This window comes from Dipodomys merriami, unplaced genomic scaffold (assembly GCF_024711535.1).
Source record: "Dipodomys merriami isolate MVZ:Mamm:240054 unplaced genomic scaffold, mDipMer1.0.p SCAF_62, whole genome shotgun sequence".
Taxonomy (NCBI): domain Eukaryota; kingdom Metazoa; phylum Chordata; class Mammalia; order Rodentia; family Heteromyidae; genus Dipodomys; species Dipodomys merriami.
In genome coordinates this window covers 4,138,651-4,158,906 of record NW_027206202.1, presented here as the reverse complement: position 1 = coordinate 4,158,906, position 20,256 = coordinate 4,138,651, and the positions used below count along the sequence as shown (strand labels likewise).

The 20,256-nt window shown below is 49.8% G+C and overlaps 1 protein-coding gene across 2 annotated transcripts in view; it reads left to right on the top strand.

Annotated features, from left to right (window-relative positions):
* Positions 1-1,211: 1,211 nt before the first annotated feature.
* The window catches only part of Slc5a11 (solute carrier family 5 member 11), a 34,947-nt gene continuing 15,902 nt past the window's right edge, over positions 1,212-20,256 (top strand). The window contains exons 1-7 of one of the 2 annotated variants that reach the window (XM_070004304.1): positions 1,212-1,487; positions 12,183-12,341; positions 13,124-13,195; positions 14,588-14,692; positions 16,782-16,841; positions 17,380-17,484; positions 19,293-19,398. In XM_070004304.1, coding sequence (XP_069860405.1) covers positions 12,207-12,341; positions 13,124-13,195; positions 14,588-14,692; positions 16,782-16,841; positions 17,380-17,484; positions 19,293-19,398 — 583 coding nt within the window. In that variant the 5' untranslated portion in view covers positions 1,212-1,487; positions 12,183-12,206. Of the gene's footprint in view, positions 1,488-2,759; positions 3,130-12,182; positions 12,342-13,123; positions 13,196-14,587; positions 14,693-16,781; positions 16,842-17,379; positions 17,485-19,292; positions 19,399-20,256 lie in introns of those variants that run through there. The other variant, XM_070004305.1, reaches the window with a different exon arrangement.

Sequence of the window (20,256 nt, the reverse complement as noted above, 5' to 3'; positions counted from 1 at the left end):
CTGGGCTGGCTTTGAACTGTGATCCTCAGATCTCAGCCTCCTGAGTAGCTAGGATGACAGGCGTGAGCCACCGATGCCCGGCCTGTCTGTCCCTTTCTCCAGCACCAGCCATCTGCCAGCCCTGGGGGACCCACATCATCTGCTCCATAGCCAGGCCACCTTCAGTCCCCTGTGGACATCCCGGCCCACTCCCACTGTCCCTGTGAGATGCACATGGCCTGGTTCACAACCAGCTGCATACTCATCTTTCCTGCCTCAGTTTCCCAGCCTAGGGGATGGCTGGAAAGAGCTGGTAAGGCAGCACAAGCGCAGAACAGTTCCTGGCACGGAGAGACACGGGCTATTGTTCCTATTGTTTCTGGGCTGCTGGGTGACAAGGACGGAGCCTGCACTGAGGACCTGAAGGGAAACCGAGGGACCTAGTGGGGCGGTAGCCACCCCTGGATTGCCAGCCGTGTCGCTGGATGTCCGGAGTGTCCACGACACGTAGCAAATGCAGAATCGACTCGCAAGTGTCCCGTCTCAGATGCTAGGGATTAAAGATTTTTCTGGAAAAGGAAGAAAGGCTTTGCAATGGCTCCTCTCCCTCCCTTGGGCTTTCCTGGTGTCTTTTTTTGCTTTTTCTTTTTTTCTCTGCTGGTCCGATGGTTTTGCACTCGGAGCCTGGGTGCTGTCCCTGAGCTTTTATGCTCAAGGCTGGAGCTCTCCCACTTTGAGCCACAGCTCCACTTCTGGTTTTTGTTGTTTTTGGTGGCTTATTGAAGATGAAAAAGTCTCACAGACTTTCCTGCCCGGGGTTGGCTTTGAACCACGATCTTCAGACCTCAGCCTCCAGGGTAGACAAGATGACAGGCATGAGCCACCAGGCAGCCCGGCGGCTTCTTGGTATCTATGATGCTCCCTGCATCCTGGACCGCAGCATGGATCCACATGTTTCAGGTCTGTCCTGCTGGGATCTGCAGAGTGGTAAGGAAGGGGCTGGGCCAGCACGGTTGTAAATCTCCTTTATCTCTGGAACCCCCATGCGTCTCTCCTCCCCCCTCCCCCTCCCCCTCTTCAGGCAGCTGCCTGTCAGCTCCCCACGTGGAGGGAGGAGGCAGAGGGTGGAGGAGTTGGTAAGTGAAGCCAAGGAGGCTCCAAGCTCCAGATTGTCCCCCTTCCTCTGGGCCCTGCCCCCCACCACCCCGGTCCCCCATCAGGTGAGGGCCTGGCCAGAGGCTGAGGGCAGGGCTGGCCGGCTCCACTGAAGGGGCCTGCTCAGAGTTCAAGGGTTCCACGGATCTGCCTCTCTTCTTGCTTCCTTTAACCCCTGCTGTAACCCGGGCCTGGAGTTTGGAGTTTGACCTGCGTGGAGGCTGACAGCGGCCGGTGAGGAGGGCCAGAGCCCCAGGGTCTCCCTTCTTCCAGCCATCGCCGCCTCCATCGACCTCTGAAGCCCCCCAACCTCCCCGCCAGCTCCCAGTCAGTGAGGCTGCGTCTGGAATAAGGTAAGGCCCTCCCCTTCCCACGGGCCCCCCGGTGACTGACTGCGCCCCCGCAGAGAAGACCCAGCTGTGAGCTGGGGGGTTAGGAGGGGAACCACTTCCACTCTGCAGATCTGCTCAGGCCTGAAGCAATCCGAGTACAGGGTGGGGCAGGTGGGAGTTTGGCAGGTAGGCTTTGGTAAATGACTGTGTGTGTGTGTGTGTGTGTGTGTGTGTGTGTGTGTGTGTGTGTGTGTGTGTGCGTGTGTGTGTGTGTGTGTGTGTGTGTGGAGGCTGGGGTTGGAGGGGAAGCAGGGGTTTCAATTGTTTCACTTAACCAGAGTTCCAGGGACACTGAGCCAACTATCTGGTCACCGGACACCTAGTTTCTTATCTTGTCAACTTAGAAGGTAGGCCTCAGCCTGGCCCAGTCCACAGGTATGGCAGGAAATCAGGAGATCGAGAAAGTTTGCCAGGTCTGTGGCTCACAGGAATCATTTTAGCTACTCTAGATGCTGAGATCTAAGCTGGGCACTGGTGGCTCATGCCTGTCATCCTAGATACTCAGGAGGTTGAGATCTGAGGATCCAGCCCCGGGGCAGGAAAGGCCATGAGACTCTTAACCTCCAATGAACCACCAGAAAGACAGAAGTGGAGCTTTGGCTCAAGTAGTAGAATGGCTAACCTTGAACAAAACAGCTCAGGGACAGCACTCAGACCCTGAGTTCAAGCCCCATGATTGACCACACACACACACACACACACACACACACACACACACACACACAAACACAGACCCCCCCAAAGAAGCTGAGATCTGAGAATCCCAGTTCAAAGCCAGCTCAGGCAGGAAAGCCCTTGACTCTTATCTCCAATTAACCAGCAAAAAGACAGAAATACAGGTGTGGCTCAAGTAGTAGGGCATTAGCTTTGAACAGATAAAGCTCAAGGACGGTGCTTAGGCCTTGAGTTCAAGCCCCAGGACCAGCACATAGACAGATGAGAGAGAGAGAGAGAGAGAGAGAGAGAGAGAGAGAGAGAGAGAGAGAGAGAGAGAGAGAGAGAGAGAGAGAGAGAGAGAGGAGAGAGAGAGAGAGAGAGGCAGAGGCAGAGACAGAGACAGAGACAGACAGACACAGAGACAGACAGACAGACACAGAGAGAGAAGGAGGAAGGGAGGGAGAGAGGGAGGGGGAAAGGGAGGGAGGGGGAAAGGAAGAGAGGGTGGAAGGGAGGAGGAGGAGAGAGGGAGGAGGGTGTGAATATATCATTTACATAAAGCACATAAGCAGGGTGGCAAACCAAAGCTGATATTAGCTACCAGATCAACGCGTGTGTGTGTGTGCCTGCCAGCGCCTGACTTATGCGGAGCTTTCTATCCACATTGCTCAAATACTGCCTTCCCACACTCTTGGACAAGTCCAAGGTTACTGAGCCACTGGACCCAATAGCACTGATAAGAGGGGGGTGGGGATTGCCACCGTGGCTTCTTTGAACTCCACCCTTCATGTGAATGTAAATCAAGTCTGATCATTTGCTGGCTCAACAACACCTCTGCACCTGCTGTGAGTTGCTCCACTGGTCCAGTAGCTTTTCTGGTGTTATGTTGCTTCCTTCTGAGCAAAAGGCTGCCAGAAGTCTCTCTCCCCCCAAGGAACTCCTGGAGGTAAGGCCTTGAATAAGGGGCTGCCCCGCTGTGGGAGATGCCAGCAGCCGAACCTCTAAGACCCCTCCCTGCAAGTGGCTGCTAAGTTTGGTTGGGGTTGGTTTGCTCTCTTGGTTTGTTCTGGGGGCTTGAACTCAGGGCTTGGGCACTGTTCCTGTGCTTCTTTTGCTCAAGGCTAACACTCTACCCCTTTGGGCTTTTTTGGTAGTTAATTGAAGATAAAAGTCTCCTGGGCTTTCTTTCCTAGCCTGGCTTTGAACTGTGATCATCAGATCTCAGCCTGTTGAGTATCTAGGATCACAGGGATGTAGTATATTAGGATCTACAAGGTACCTGCTCTGGGGGCAAGACTGACATGGCCCCTGCCTTGCAAAGATTATGCTGCGGTAACATGGGTCGTAATGAGAGAATTCTGCAACTCAGGTGCCATGCTTCATTGAACTCTGACAAATGGTATTCATCCTCAAAGCAAGTCATTTAGAGACTCCGCTTAGACAAAGGGCAAGAGTAGGCAGTTTGTGGTAAAGGATGAAGAGTGCAGTAGGAAGAGTGTAAGGGCCAGGCGCTAGTGTCTCACACCTGTAATTCTAGCTACTCAGAAGGCTGCAGTCTGAGGATCATGGTTCAAAGCCAGCCCAATTAACCACCAGAAAACCAGAAGTGACACTGTGTGGTCGAGCAATAGCCTTGAGCATAAAAGCTCAGGGGCAGTGTCCCACCATTGACAAAAATAAAGAAGAGGGCTGGGAAGGTGGCTTAGTGGTAGAGGGCTTGCCTAGCATGCATGAAGCCCTGGGCTCAATTCCTCAGTACCACATAAACAGAAAAAGCCAGAAGTGTCACTGTAGCTCAAGTGCTAGAGCACTAGCCCTGAGCAAAAGAATCTCAGGGACAGTGCCCAGGCCTTGAGTTCAAGCCCCAGGACTGGAGAATGAATGAAAGAAAGAAAGAGAGAGAGAGAGAGAGAAAGAGAAAGAGAGAGAGAGAAAGAAAGAAAGAGAGAGAGAGAAAAGAGAAAAAGAGAGAAAGAGAGAGAGAGAGAGAGAGAGAGAGAGAGAGAAAGAGGGGCTGGGAAGGTGGCTCAGTAGTAGAGTGTTTGCCTTGCATGCATGAGGCCTGGGTTCAATTCCTCAGCACCACATAAGCAGTAAAAGCTGGAAGTGGAGCTGTGGCTCAAGTGGTAGAGCGCTAGCCTTGAGCTGAAGAGCTGAGGGACAGCACCCAGGTCCAGAGTTCAGGCCCCACAACCAACAAAAAAGAAAGAAAGGAAGGAAGGAAGGAAGATGGAGGGAGAAAGAAAGAAAGAAAGAAAGAAAGAAAGAAAGAAAGAAAGAAAGAAAGAAAGAAAGAAAAAGAAAGAAAGAAAGAAAGAAAGAAAGAAAGAAAGAAAGAAAGAAAGAAAAAGAAAGAAAGAAAGAAAGAAAGAAAAAGAGAGAGAGAGAAAGGAAGGAAGAGGGAGGGAGGGAGGAAGAAAGAAGAAAGAAAGAAAGAAAGAAAGAAAAAGAAACTGAAATCCAGACACTAGTGGCTCACCTATAATCCTAGCTACTCAGGAGGCTGAGATTTGAGGGTGGAAGGTTCAAAGCCAACCCAGGCAGAAAAGTCCCCATGAGATTCTTATCTCTAATTAATCACTCACATACTGGAAGTGCCACTGTGGCTCAAGTAGTATGGTGCTCGCCTGGAGCACAAAGGAGGCTCAGGGGCAGCACCCAGGCCCTGAGTTCAAGCCCTACAACCGACCAAACAAAACAAAAACCAAACCAAAACAAAAAGAAGACTGAGGGAAGAACACCACAGGTGGGGGAACCGAATGGTAAGGACCCTGCAGCCAGAACTAGCTTTCAAGGAATAGATGGGAGACCCCTGCACCCCGTGGCACTGGGTACAACAGAGCAGCCCAGCAGGTACAAAGCTTGTCTCAAACCAGCAAATGACTGACCTGCTTTATGTTCAACAAGTCTTCCTCCATGTGAGGTGCAGTAAAAGGAAGCTAAAGTGGGTGGGAAGAGAGAAAGTCCTTACTCTGGCTGGACAAGGACAGTAGCTTACATGAAGGTGACTGAAGTAGAAGTGAGGGTGGGGAGAGGGAAATGAATGGATTTTAAGGTATGGATTTGGAAGTAGCAGAGAACAGAAATGGGGTGAATAGACTCTGGGAATTGGGAAAGAGATACTATAAGTTCTTTGATGTTGTATGTGCATGGTAGATGCCCCGCCTGGCACACAGAGGTGCTCACGGGCGACTTGTTGGATAAGAGGGTGGATGGGTGAATGTTGGGTGGATGGATGGATAGATGGGAGAGTGGGCAGATGGATGAGATGGGCAGATGCATGGATAGAAGCATGGATGGATGAATTGTTGCATTGTTGGATGGATTGTTGTATTGTTGGGTGGATGGCTGGCTAGTTGGACAGATGGATAAGAAAGTAGGCATATAGATGGATGGATGGATGGATGGGCAGATGGATGGATAGAAGCATGGATGAATGAATTGTTGCAATGTTGGGTGGATGAATGGATGGATAGTAAAATGGGCATATAGATGGATGGATGCATGTTGGGAAGATGGATGGATGGATGAATGGATAGGCAAGTAGATGTTGCATTGTTGGGTAGATGGATGGATGAAGGATGGATAGATGGATAGTGAATGATGGATAGATGAGTAGACAGATGGATAGATGGATGGATGGATTGTTGTGTTGTTGGATGGGTGTGTGGATGCATGGATGGATAGATTGTTGCATTGTTGGTTGGTTGTTGGATGGAAGGATGGATGGATGGATTATTGTGTTGTTGGGTGGGTGTGTGGATGCATGGATGAATAAATGGTTGTGTTGTTGGGTGGGTGGATGGATGCATGGATGGTTAGATAGATGCTGGATGGTCAATGATGGATGGATGATTAGATGGTTGGATAGGTAGATGGATGAACAGATGGGTGGGCTTATAAATGGACAGGTATGTGAGTAGGTGGAGCTAGATAAATTAAGGATGCCTTGGGTTTCTGGCAGGAGCAGTTAACAAAATGAGACTGGTTTCTGGCTTGCATGGGTTATTTTGAGATGCAGACTGGGCATCTGTAAGGGGCCCCTTGGTACTTAGATGGACAGGTCTAGGTCTAGAAGGTGCTCTAGTAACTTCTATTCCCTCTGGAAATCACAAGACAGGGTAATCCCTGAAGACATAAAGGGAGTGGGGGGGGGGAGGAATACACTTTCCTGGGTCCCCTGTGTGTGTGTGTGTGTGTGTGTGTGTGTGTGTGTGTGTGTGTGTGTGTGTGTGTGTCTGTGTGTGTGTCTGTGTGTCTGTGACCCTGGATGGCCTATTTGGAGAAATCTGCCTTGCCCTAGAGTACCTAGAATTCATTTACTAATCACCAGAGCCGGGCTTTTCTTATTCTCTGTGGATGAGCCAGCCTAGAGTCCTGGAGTCAGTCAGTTGGCCTTTTTCTAGATTCCTTATTGCTGGGTCACAAGCCTCCGCTGGGCAGGAGGACAAGGGTGGCCAGTGAGCCTTTTCCTTCTGCTCTGCCAGATCCTTGCAGCTCCTCTGCCCTGAATAGCTGCCCCTCCCTTCTTCCCTTCTTTCTCCCTCTCCCCTGTGGCAGGGCTGCTTCCACTCCCAGTCCTTCCAGGCCAGACCAATCGAAAGCCCAGCTTGTGAAGGAGTGTGAATGATGAGCCCTCCATCAGCACTGACCCCAAAGAAGTTCGAGGAAAGGGCACACGCGTCTGCTGGCTCAGCTTGGCCTTGTATCACACTGGAATTTTCCACACCAAGGTTGGGAAGGACTTGGGAGTTAAGCCTGGGTCAGAGCCCAGTTCAGTCATTTACCAGCACAGTGGCCTAACGCCAGATGTCACCTCTGCTTAACCTGTCAGTGGGGTTCGTTAGAGTGGCCAGATCCGCCTGTGCTGGATTTGTTTTTTTTTTTAAATGCAAGTATTTTTATTTATTTATTTTATTTTTTGGTCTGGTCTTGGGGCCTGAACTCTGGGCCTGGGCGCTGTCCCTCAGCTCTTCAGCTCAAGGCTAGCGCTCTACCACTTGAGCCACAGTGCCACTTCCGGCTTTTTTCTTTTTTCTTATGTAGTGCTGAGGAATCGAACCCAGGGCCTCAGGCATGCAAGGCAAGCACTCTACCACTGAGCCACTTTCCCAGCCCTGGATTTGTTTTTTAATGGTTTTATTTTTAATAAAATTAATTAATTATTTTTGGTGCCTGGGGTTGACTTTGGAGGCAGGAAGGGCAGTCAGGGAAAGAAGGACATGAATTTATGAAAATAGAACAGTCCGGTGCTGGTGGCTCATGCCTGTAGTCCTAGCTACTTTTGGAGGCTGACATCTGAGGGTTGTGGTTCAACTGAGGAAAGAAAGTCTATGAGATTCTGATCTCCAATTAACTACCAAAAAGCTAGAAATGGAGTTGTGGCTCAATTGGGAGAGCACTAACCTTGAGCACAAAAGCTTAGGGACAATACTCCGGCCCTGAGTTCAAGCCCCAGGACTGGTATAAAAATAGAAAAGAAAGGGGCTGGGAAGGTGGCTCAGTGGTAGAGCGCTTGCCTTGCATGCATGAGGCCCTGGGTTCGATTCCTCTCACCACATAGAAGAAAAAGCCAGAAGCTGGGCACTGGTGGCTCACGCCTGTAATCCTAGCTACTCAGGAGGCTGAGATCTGAGGATCGCGGTTCAAAGCCAGCCAGGGCAGGAGAGACCGTGAGACTCCTAGCTCCAATAAACCACCAGAAAACCGGAAGTGGTGCTGTAGCTCAAGTGGTAGAGCGCTCGCCTTGAGCTGAAGAGCCGAGGGACAGCGCCCAAGCCCAGAGTTCAAGCCCCACAACAGGCAAAAAAAAAAAAAAAAAAAAAAGAGAAAAGAAAAGATACCAGACAGGGCTGCCAGTGACTCTCACCTGTAATCCTTGCTACTTGTTACTGAGATCGAAGGATCATGGTGCATAAGCCTAGCACAGAGAAATTGGCACACAGGTGGTAGCTAATAAATGGTCCATTGAGTTTTCAGGACGTCATATAGAGGCTGGCACACAGCTGGGGCCTAATAAATGTATGTCTTCCTGATTCTCCAGGGCTTACCCCAGGGCCTGGTATATGAACAGTGGCTAATAAATGATCCACTGAGTTTTCAGGACGTCCCATAGAGCTGGGCACCCTAATGCTGAATAAATGTTTGTTCCATTGAGTTCCTCAGAGGATGGCACACAGCTGGAGCCTAATGTATGCTCGTCCCCTTCCGCCTCCTAAATCACAGAGCCAGAAGATGAAGGTTTGTGGGAAAGAACAGAGACAGCTGGAGGAGAAGAGAAAAGGGGCAAGGAGGAAGGAAAGAGAAGTTGGTAATGCCAATACAAAGACCTCCATGCTGACCTGAGTTCAAATCCTGTCTCTGTCACTGACTTAGAAGGACGCAACCAAGAGCCCACTCTGAGCTGGCCATCAGCCTCTATGTCTTCCTTTCCCAGCCTCCCAGGGCTGGCAGGGGAAATAAGAGGACAGGACTCAGGGGAAAGGGAGCTGACTTCCCGGCCTCCTGAGAGCCTGCCGCGGTGGCTGTTCCCAGGACAGGTGTGTGCATTGAGGAAGGGCGGGGCCTGGGCTCTACCTGGGAGTTGGAGGCCGAGGCGCAGGTGCAGGCTGGTGCCATTTCTGGTCCTGCGTGTGGCTGCCTCCACCCCGCCCCATTCCTCCCCCCCCGCTGGGGGCAGGGCTCCACTTCCCTGGCACTCAGCTTGGAAATGGGTTGGGCCTCCCCTGGCCCAGGCCCAGAGCTGAGACTAATAAATAACTTGTTTGTCAGTTTTCTCTCTCTTGGTGCCTGGCAGGCTGAGGGCGGGGTGGGGCAGGGTCTGGGCCGGGCTGGGGACCAGGATGGCTGGTTTCCCCAAAAGCCCAGTTAGTTGTCTTTTCTTCCCTTCCTCCCCATGTCTTCTCTCTCTCTCTCTCTCTCTCTCTCTCTCTCTCTCTCTCTCTCTCTCTCTCTCTCTCTCTCTCTCTCTCTCTCAGATCTGTCATGTTCTAGAACCTTCTAGTTGCCGCTCCTGCATCCCCGATGTGGAGCAGCGAGTCCCCGTGCTCACCTTGCTCACAAGACCCCTGTGTGGGAAGCTGTAGGTTCAAATGTGTGAAAGGAAAAAAAGCAGGTTCAGAAACCAGACACTGGGCTTCCAGGCCCCCGCCCTGCGCCTCAGCTGAACAGAACACAAAACCCATTGTTAAATGACACAGTATCTGGGCTGGGAATGGGGCTCAGTGGTAGAGTGTCCGCCTAGCATGCATGAAGCCCTGGGTTCCATTCCTCAGTACCACATACACAGACAAAGCTGGAAGTGGTTGCTGGGGCTCAAATTTCAGAGCGCTAACTTTGAGCAAAAGAAGGTCAGAGACAGTGCCCAGGCCCTGAGTTCAAGCCCCAGGACTGGCCAAAAAAAAAAAGACACAATATGTCAGCATTGCCTACCTGATGAGAGCTTCAACCCTTTCTGTAGTTTTCTTTTCTTTTCTTTTTGGTTTTTTTGCTGGTTGTGGGGCCTGAACTCTGGGCCTGGGCGCTGTCCCTGGGCTCTTCAGCTCAAGGCTAGTGTTCTACCACTTGAGCCACAGCACCACTTCTGGCTTTTTCTGCTTATGTGGTGCTGAGGAATTGAACCCAGGGCCTTATGCATGCAAGGCAAGCACTCTACCACTGAGCCACCTTCCCAGCCCTTTCTGTTGTGGGGTCCTAGGGCTTGAATTCAGGGCCTGGGTGCTTTCCCTGAGCTTTTGCTCAGGGCGAGCGCTCTACCACTTTGACACTTCTGGTTTTCTGGTAGCTCATTGGAGAGAAGAGTCTCTTGCCCTGGCTGGCTTTCAACCACAAACAACCCTTGGATCTCAGCCTCCTGAGTAGCTAGGATGACAGGCCTGAGCCACCAGTACCTGGCTTTGAGGCAGTCTTTCTATGTGGCTCAAGTTATGATCTTCCTACCTTCACCTCCTGAGTGCTGCTGGAATTATAGGCATGCACCACCACAGCCTGCTTGACCTAGAACTAAAGAGCTTTGAACAGGGTTAGCTGTTGAAGTCTTTGAGGCCTCTTGGAGATAGAGCTAGCTGTGGGATGCAGCTGAAGGGAGCAGGTGCTTAGCAGGGTGGTCTCTTGTTCCTCATGCCTTCCTGCCTCACGCTCTGCTGCTTGTCAGACCTGAAGTGGAAATATCCTCTACTACACATCCCCACTGCCACAGTGTCCTGTTAGATGCAAGGCACCAAGCAAGCCTGGATGAGCTCTCTGAAACCAGGAGCCCAAATCGTTCCTTCCTTCCTTCCTTCCTTCCTTCCTTCCTTCCTTCCTTCTTCCTTCCCTCCTTCCTTCCTTCCTTCCTCCTTCCTTTTTTCTTTCTTTCTTTCTTTCTTTCTTTCTTTCTTTCTTTCTTTCTTTCTTTCTTTCTTTCTTTCTTCCTTCTTTCCTTCTTTTTTTTTTTTTTTTTGTCGGTCGTGGGGCTTGAACTCTGGGCCTGGGCGTTGTCCCTCAGCTCTTCAGCTCAAGGCGAGCGCTCTACCACTTGAGCTACAGCACCACTTCCGGTTTTCTGGTGGTTTATTGGAGATAAGAGTCTCACGGTCTGTCTTGCCCGGGCTGGCTTTGAACCGCGATCCTCAGATCTCAGCCTCCTGAGTAGCTAGGATTACAGGCGTTAGCCACCAGCGCCCGGCTCTTCTTTCCTTCTTTTTTGTATCAGTTTTAATGTCAAAAGGTCCAGGAATACAACTAGTTAATAAACTCGCCCTTCAGATCTAGATATTTGAAGTTAACAGCCTCTTAAAACAAAACCAGTAGCAAACTGCATGCACAAAATATAAAACCCACTAGACCCGACAGAGGCCCAAGGGGTGGTGAACTGAGTGGGAATCTGACTTCTGCTATGCATTCCTGTGTTGCAGGAGGTGAGATGGGGCTGTGACCACGTGATACTGTTTAGCTGGTCTCCTTTTCTCCTCCCTTCTTCCACTTATTTTTGCATCAAAGCCACCAATCAAGCTGGGCACCAGTGAAATCCCAGCTACTCGGGAAGCAAAGATGGGAGGATTTCACACTGAGACTGGCCTGCTTAAAAAAATACAAGAGTTTATCTGAAATATAACTAAAGCAAAAAAGGACTGGACGATGGCTCAGGTGCTAGAACACCTTTCTTGAAAATATGAGGCCCTGAGTTCAAACCCCAGTGCCACCAAAAACTTGTTTATTGTTTGTTTTTCCAAGTGAGTATTTTTTAAAAATCAGCCAAGGGGCTGGGAAGGTGGCTCAGTGGTAGAGTGCTTGCCTTGCATGCATGAGACCCTGGGTTTGATTCCTCAGCACCACATAAACACAAAAAGCTAGAAGTGGTGCTGTGGTTTAAGTGGTAGAGTGCTAGCCTTGAGCTGAAAAGCTGAGGGACAGGGCTCAGGCCTAGAGTTCAAGCTCCATTACCAACAACAACAACAAAAAATCAGACAAGGATGTGATGTGGCTTTGTTGAGTGAATGAATGGATGAATAGATAGATGAATGAGTAAATGAATAGATGAATGGATGAGTGAATAGATGAAGGAAAGGATGAAAGAATGAGTAGATGGATGAGATGGATGGATGGTTGGTTGTATAGATGAATGAGTGGACGAGTGAGTGGATGAGTAGATAGATGGTGGGTGGATGACTGGCATGTGTGGATGTTTGGTTGGACAGATGAGTGAATGGATGAATGAGTGGATGAATGGATGTATGAATAGATGAAAGAAAGGATAAATGAGTGGATGGATGAGATGGATGGATGGTTGGTTGGTTGGATGGGTGGATGGATGAGTGAGTGGATAAATGGCTGGATGAACAGGTAAGTGAGTGGGTGAGTGGATAAATGAATAGTGACTCTGACTTCCTGAAGTTCTGTGTACACCACACACCCCTCTGTGTGGATCCTCTTTCTCAGATGCTCCAGGGAGGCAGCTGCAGAGGGTGAGAAGAGGAAGATCTAGGATCTGACATCTAACCAGTATTTTTACTTTCCCAGGATTGGTAGGATTCCTTCAGCACCATGGAGAGAGTCACCAGCAGTTCGGAGCCTCCACAGTCAGATGCACTGGAGGCATTTCCCAGGAAGAGCCTGGAGCCAGGCGACATTGCTGTGCTGGTTCTTTACTTCCTCTTTGTCCTGGCTGTTGGACTATGGGTAAGCCAGGTGGGGGTGGGAAGGGGGAGGAGAAGCCTAGAGCAAATCTATCTTTCCTTTCTTTCTTCCTTTTTTCCTTCCTTCCTTCCTTCCTTCCTTCCTTCCTTCCTTCCTTCCTTTCTCTTTCTTTCTTTCTTTCTTTCTTTCTTTCTTTCTTTCTTTCCTTCCTTCCTTCCTTCCTTCCTTCCTTCTTCCTTTCTTTCTTTCTTTCTTTCTTTCTTTCTTTCTTTCTTTCTTTCTTTCTTTCTTTCTCCTTTTTTATTCTTGGTCATGGGGTTTGAACTCAGGGCCCAGGTGCTATACCTGAGCTTCTTTTGCTCAAGGCTAGTGCTCTACCACTTGAGCCACAGCACCACTTCCAGCCTTTTCTGCATAATTTATTGGAGATAAGCATCTTTCCTGCCTGGGTTGGTTTTGAACTGGGATCCTCAAATCTCAGCCTCCTGAGTAGCTAGGATGACAAGTTTGAGTCAGCAGGGCCTGGCTGTCCATGAGATTCTTATCTCCAATTAACCAACTAAAAGCCAGAAGTAGAACTGTGGCTCTAGTGGTAGAATGCCAGCCTTAAGTGTAAAAGCTCAGGGACAGTGCCCACACCCACCCACCCACACCCACCCACCCCCACACACACACTAGTCATGTTAAAATTTTCTTAAGACTCGTGGGGCAGACAAAATGTATTTGACATCAGAATCTGGCCTGCTGTTTTCCCAGCTTGCAGTTCGGGTCCAGGCCTCTTTGGGAGGCCCTCATTGCTCAAGTTTCTCTGTTCTTTGTTTCAGTCCACAGTGAAGACCAAAAGAGACACCGTGAAAGGCTACTTTTTGGCTGGAGGGGACATGGTGTGGTGGCCGGTAAGTGCTGTGTGGCTCAGAGCTGAGTCTCTCTCTCTCTCTCCTTGTCTCTCTCGTTCTCCTCTCTCTTCCCAGACTGGCTGGGATGAGCACGTTCCTGACACAGAGCCCTTGTCCCACACTGTTCTCCCACTTCCCCAATTGCTGGGGGGTGATGGGATGTGGAATATGGAATATCATTGGTCCACCTTGAGCCACGTGATCAACTGAGCCACAGGAGGGCAGCCTTGTCCTTTTCGTGTTCTGCCTAGAGAACTGTCTCCCGTGCAGTTAGAAGCAGAGCTGAGAAGCAGCACACTCATTTGCATGTTAACATCTATGTGCCAGTACTGAGGCTTGAACTCAGGGCCTGGATGCTGTCCCTTAACACTGCTCAAACTTAACATTCTACTACTTAAGCTACATCTACCTCCACTCCTGGGGCAGTTTATTAGAGATAATAGTCTCACAGACTTTCTTGCCTGTGCTGGCTTTGACTCTTGATCATATCTCAGCCTCCTGGGAAGCTAGGATTATAGGCATGAGCCACTAGTGCTGGCTCATGATGGATTTTTTTTTTTGTCAGTCATGGGGCTTGAACTCAGGGCCTGGGCACTGTCCCTGAGCTTTTGTGCTCAGGACTAGTGCTCTACCACTTTCTTGAGTCACAGCTCCATTTCTGGGTTGGGGGTGGTAAATTGGAGATAAGAGTCTTGTGGGGGCTGGGAAGGTGGCTCGGTGGTAGAGTGCTTGCCTTGCATGCATGAGGCCCTGGGTTCAATTCCTCAGTACCACATAAGCAGAAAAAGCCAGAAGTGGCACTGTAGCTCAAATGGTAGAGCGCTAACCTTGAGCTGAAGAGCTGAGGGACAGATCAGAGTTCAGGCCCCACGACTGCCCCACCCCCATATAAAAGAGAGTCCTGGGCTGGGAAGGTGGCTCAGTGGTAGAGCGCTTGCCTTGCATGCATGAGGCCCTGGGTTCGATTCCTCAGCACCACATAAGCAAAAAGAAAAAAGCAGGAAGTGGCGTTGTGGCTCAAGTAGTAGAGCGCTAGCCTTGAGCTGAAGAGCTGAGGGATAGCGCCCAGGCCCAGAGTTCAGGCCCAACGACTGGACCCCCCCCCCAAAAAAAATGAGAGTCCTGTGGACTTTCCTGCCAGGTTGGCTTTGAACCACAATCCTCAGATCCAGTTTCCTGAGTAGCTAGGATTACAGGGATGAGCCACCATGCCTGGCTTCATGAAGGATTTTCTGTAGCCCCTATGAGCCTTTACCCTAGAAATGTTGCATATAGACAGGGCAGAATACTTTTGCTTTCTTTCTCTATCCATCTGGATTCCTAAGGAAAGACTTGGGGTGTGGAACTAGGTACCCCAGACCTCTGTGATCTGACCCCTCCATCTTCCCACAGGTGGGCGCGTCCTTGTTTGCCAGCAATGTTGGAAGCGGACACTTCATTGGTCTGGCAGGCTCAGGAGCTGCTGTGGGCATTTCTGTCACTGCTTATGAGCTTAACGTAAGTATTTTACCCCAGACACAAACATGTCACCTCTATCTGGCGGTATGTGTGTTTTGTGCCTGTACTGGGGCTTGAACTCATGCCCTTGCATTCTCACTTAGCTATTTTACTCAAGGCTGGTTCTTTTTTTTTTGTCCATCGTGGGGCTTGAACTCCGGACCTGGGTGCTGTCTCTGAGCTCTTCAGCTCAAGGCAACCGTTCTACCACTTGAGCCACAGCACCACTTCTGGTTTTCTGGTGGTTCATTGGAGATAAGAGTCTCATGGACTTTCCTGACTGGGCTGGCTTTGAACCATGATCCTAAGATCTCAGCCTCCTGAGTAGCTAGGATTACAGGCATGAGTCACCAGCACTTGGCAAGGCTGGTTCTTTACATTTTGAGCCGTCCCTCTACTTCTGGATATTTTGCTAAAGAACTGGAGTTAAGAATCTTTCAGAAGCTGGGCACCAGTGGCTCATGCCTGTAATCCTAGCTACTCAGGAGACTGAGATCTGAAGATCATGGTTCAAAGCCAGCCTGGTCAGGAAAGTCCGTGAGACTCTTAACTCCAGTAAGCCACTAGAAAACTGGACGTGGCACTGTGGCTCAAGCGGTAGAGCACTTGCCTTGAGCTGAAGAGTGCAGGGACAGTGTCCAAGCCCAGAGTCCAAGCCCCATAACTGACCAAAAAAAAAAAAAAGAATCAGACCAGGTGCTGGTTGGTGGTTCACACCTGTCATCCTAGCTACCCAGGCAGCTGAGATCTGAGGATCGTGGTTCAAAGCCAACCTGGACAGGAAAGTCTGTAAGATTTTTCTCTTCAATTAACCACCCCCAAACCTGAAGTGTCACTGTGGCTTGAAGTAGTAGAGTGAGCCCCATTTGAGCCCCAGCTCCACTTCTGGCTTTTTTGGTAGTTTATTGGAGATAGAGTCTCACAGGGCTAAGAAGGTGGCTTAGTGGTAGAGTGCTTGCCTAGCACGCATGAAGCCCTGGGTTCCATTCCTCAGTACTATATAAACAGAAAAAGCCAGAAGTAGTGCTGTGGCTCAAGTGGTAGAGTGCTAGCTGTGAGCAAAAGCAGCTCAGGAACAGTTTCCCAGGCCCTGAGTTCAAGCCCCAGGACTGGGGGAGGAGGGAAGAGTCTTACAGACTTTCATGTCAGACTGGCTTTGAGTCATGATCCTCAGATCTCAGCCTCCTGAGGAGCTGGGATTACAGATGCATACTGCCAGCACCCAGCCAAGGGCACCTTTTATAAAAGTGAATGTAAGGCTTTTGGTGCTGGTAACAGGACTTGACTCTGGACTTCACACTGTTGCTCAGCTTTTTCACTTAAGGCTGTCGCTCTACCATTTGAGCTACAGTTCCACTTTTGGCTTTCTGTTAGTTAATTGATTGCAGATAAGAGTCTCATGGACATTTTCCTGCTGGGGCTGACTTTGAATGAAAATCTTCATTCAGATCTCGGCCTCCCGAGTAGCTGGGATTACAGGCATGCGTCATAGGTATCTGGCATCTGTACACTTGGACAGCTATTGACCATCCACAAGATGAAGTGACTCAGTGAAGACCAGCCTTTCGGCTCCCCTGGGGTGCATGAGGGAAAGGACCTAGCAGGGGCCTGTCTGGAAGGGAATTCCTGTGGGTTATAGTCCCCACCTTCATAACGACTCACAGGGATGCTGAATTGAGACATAAGTACGTTAGACACTCACGTCAGGAGATCCAAGTATAGACCTGAGCCACGGAGCCTGGGTTCCCATCACCAATATACACATAATGGACACATCCTTGGACCTCTCTGGGCTTCATGTATGCATGAGGCTAGGCACACATAGACGTCTCTTACTATGTTGCCCAGTGTAGCCTTGAACTCTGAGCATAAGTGAGCTCAGAGCTTCCCAATTAGTACCATAGGTATAATCTGCCACACTTACAGTCTCTTCTGCCCACGTTTAAAAACAAAACCAAACCGGAAAGGCCAGGGATAATGAGCCACGCAGCAAGTAAGAAACTAAAGCAGGTGGACTTCAGGTCAGGTTGTCTCAGGGTGCTACAGGGAAGTCCAAATGGGAGACTCAGCTCTATCTTTTCCCTGGCAGGGCTTATTTTCTGTGCTGATGCTGGCCTGGATATTCCTCCCTATCTACATCGCTGGCCAGGTAAGCCTGAGGACTCAGGGTGCTCTGACATGAAGGGCCAGCCCTCTCTTCTGCCCGGGAACATCCAGCAGACGGCATTGACAGGTCCCAGCTCAGGGGGAGGGATGGAGCACAGGTGAGATTCAGGGAACCTCATTCTGAACAGCTTTAGCCAGCTCCCTACCCAAGGGGGGGCTGAGGAAGGGCTGACTTGTAAGACTTTCTTGCGTGTATCTGTACCTGTCCTGGGGCTTGAACTCAGGGCCTGAACTTTACCGTTCAAGGCTGGTGCTCTACCACTTAAGCCACAGCTCTGCTTCTGTTTTAGCAGTTCATTGGAGATAAGGGTCTCACAGGTTTTTCCCACCTGGGCTGGCTTTGAACCCCGATCCTCAGATCTCAGCCTCCTGAGTAGCTAGGATTTCAGGCGTGAGCCACCAGCGCCCAGCTTTCTCCTTCTTTTTTCCTGAAGCTAATCCAAGTTCGGGGAGGAGGAGGGGGCTGCAGGAGTCACGTGTCCACAGCCACCTGGGTGACGTCACCTCCCCTCTGCCGCTAGGTGACCACGATGCCCGAGTACCTACAGAGACGCTTCGGGGGCTGCCGGATCTCCATCACCCTGGCTGTACTCTATCTGTTCATCTACATCTTCACCAAGATCTCGGTAAGGCAGGGACCCGGCCCGGCCTCCTGCCTGCAGCGTGGGGAGAAGTAACTTGCAGAGCTTTGCCCACAAAGCGTCTATTCTTCACCTGCTCTTGGGTGGATTCAGGATAGTTAGAGGAAGATGGAGGGGTCCAGAGAGAAGAGACGCATGGCAGAGACCATTGAGAGGAGGCCTGGCTGGTGCCACCGTGAGGAATGTGGTAGAGCTTGTCCCCTGTGAGAGGGGGTCCGAAGGAAGTCCACTCTGCAAACACTGATGGCTGACACTGCACCACAGACTCAGAGCACTCAGGCTCATGCCTGTCATCCTAGTTACTCAGGAGGCTGAGATCTGAGGCTCGTGCTTCGAAGCAAGCCTGGGTGGGAATGTCTAGGAGACTCTTATGTTCAAGTGGAGGTGGGGTTCAAGTGGTAGAGTGTCAGCCCTGAGAGAAAAAGCTAAGGGAGAGAGCCCAGGACCTGGAGAGAGGGTGGGGGAGGGCACCCCCATGTGGGGAGGAGAGAGAGACGTGACCACGCTGGTAACAGGAGGAGGAATGCAGGAAGAACTGTACAGAAGCTAGATGATCACTGAGGAGGTCATTGCCTTAGCCCAAGGCAAGACTTTCAAACCTCTTTGTCCATAGGACTCCAGTTTGAGACGCCTGATCTAGGATATAGGATAAGATGGAAGCAGGAAGGACTATGTATGGGTCTTCTGTATTTGTCAGAATCTGGGCTAGGGCTTGGTTCTGGAGAGCTGCTAGAAATATTCATACATCTGTCTATCCATCCATCCATCTGCCCCTCCACCCATCCATCTGTCTCACCATTCCTCCATCCATCCATTCATCCTTCCATCCATCCATCTATACATCCATCCATCCATGTGACCATCCATCCGTCTCTCCATCCATCTGTCCATCTGTTTGTACATCTATCCATCCATCATCCATCCTCTGTCTGTCCACCTATCCATCTGTCCATCCATCTGTCCATCTTCCCATCCATCCATCAATCCATCCATTGATCCATCGATCCCATCCACCTGTCCATCCATCTACCCACCCACTATCCATCCATCCATCTGTCCATCCATCAACATATCCACTCATCTATCCCTCCATCCATCTATCCTTCCATCCATCCATCCATCTCTCCATCCACCCATCCACAATCCATCCATCCATCTGTCCTTCCATCCATCCATCCATCCACCTGTCCATCTGTCTGTCTGTCCATCCATCTGTCCATCCATTCATCCATCCATCCATGCATCCATCCACCCACCCATCCATGCATCCATCCACCCACCCATCCATGCATCCATCTATCCATCTGTCCATATGTCCACCTGTCCATCTGCCTATCCATCATCTATCCATTCATCAGTCCATCTATCCATCAGTGCATTTGCCCATCCACATCCATCCACCCATCCATCCATCTATCTGTCCCTCCCTCCATATATCCACCTATCCAGCTGTCCATTCATCTGTCCCTCCCTCTCTCCCACCCTCCCTTTATCCATGTCCATCCTTCCATCCATCCATCCATCTGTCCATTTGTCCATCCATCTGTCCCTCCCTCTCTCCCACCCTCCCTTTATCCATCAGTCCATCCTTCCATCCATCCATCCATCTGTCCATCTGTCCATCCACTCATGCATCTGTCTACCCATCCACTGATTTATCTGCCCATCCATCTTTTCATCCATGGATTCATCCATCTGCATATACCCTTCCATCCATCCACTCACCTACCTACATACCCATCCATCCCATCTATCTACCTACACATCCATCCATCCATTTCATGTCTCCACAGGTGGATATGTATGCAGGTGCCATCTTCATTCAGCAATCTTTGCGCCTGGATCTGTACCTGGCCATAGTGGGGCTATTGGCCATCACAGCTCTATACACTGTGGCAGGTATGACTGAGCAGGAGGTATCTGGAGCAGGTGGTGAGCAGGGTCCGTGGGCCATTCCACCTTCTCCCGGTTTATCTCCTGATACTCTGGGATGCCAAGACCATGTTTTTACAAAACTCTTTCCATTGTCCCAGATAGCAAGACTTCTCCAAGCCATAGGAAGAGGATTATCTGATAAGAGAGGGTTGTTTGTTTGTTTTTGGTGCACCTCAATGGTACCATGTTTTTTCTCATGGATGTATTCCAGAACTACTTACTGAGGATCTGCTTAGTGCAGGAGCATGTGCATTCACATGATGCAAACCTGATGCAAATCGGGAAAATTATTGTGATTTTGGAGCCTGTGATTTGGTAGCTTTGGATTATAACCTAGAAGAGTGTCTAGCACATAGTAGGGACTCAGCAAGTAACAGATATTTTTAAATATCTAGCCTTTCATGCTCCAGTTTCTGAGTTCTCGGTATAATTCTTTGCACAAATGTATCTGTTTATATATATGCACACGTACATCTGTACAACTGTGTGATATATATCACCCTACATATATAATTAGGTTATATATATAATAGTGTGATATTAGGTGATAGTATATAGTGTGCAACACATATCACATTAATTTATATATACATTAGGTTATATTACATATAGATAGCCTAACAGAGTTTTCAGTTATTCAGTTAAAGGCTCTCAACAGTGATGTCTCAAACAAATGTAGATGATACATGAGAGGTGTAAAGGAATTCCAGGCAGAGGGAAGGACCACTGAAAAGTCTGAGGGATGAGAAGCTTGTTTTACTTTTCTAAAGAATCGTAGGGGGTTGGCCGGGCGCTGGTGGCTCACGCCTGTAATCCTAGCTA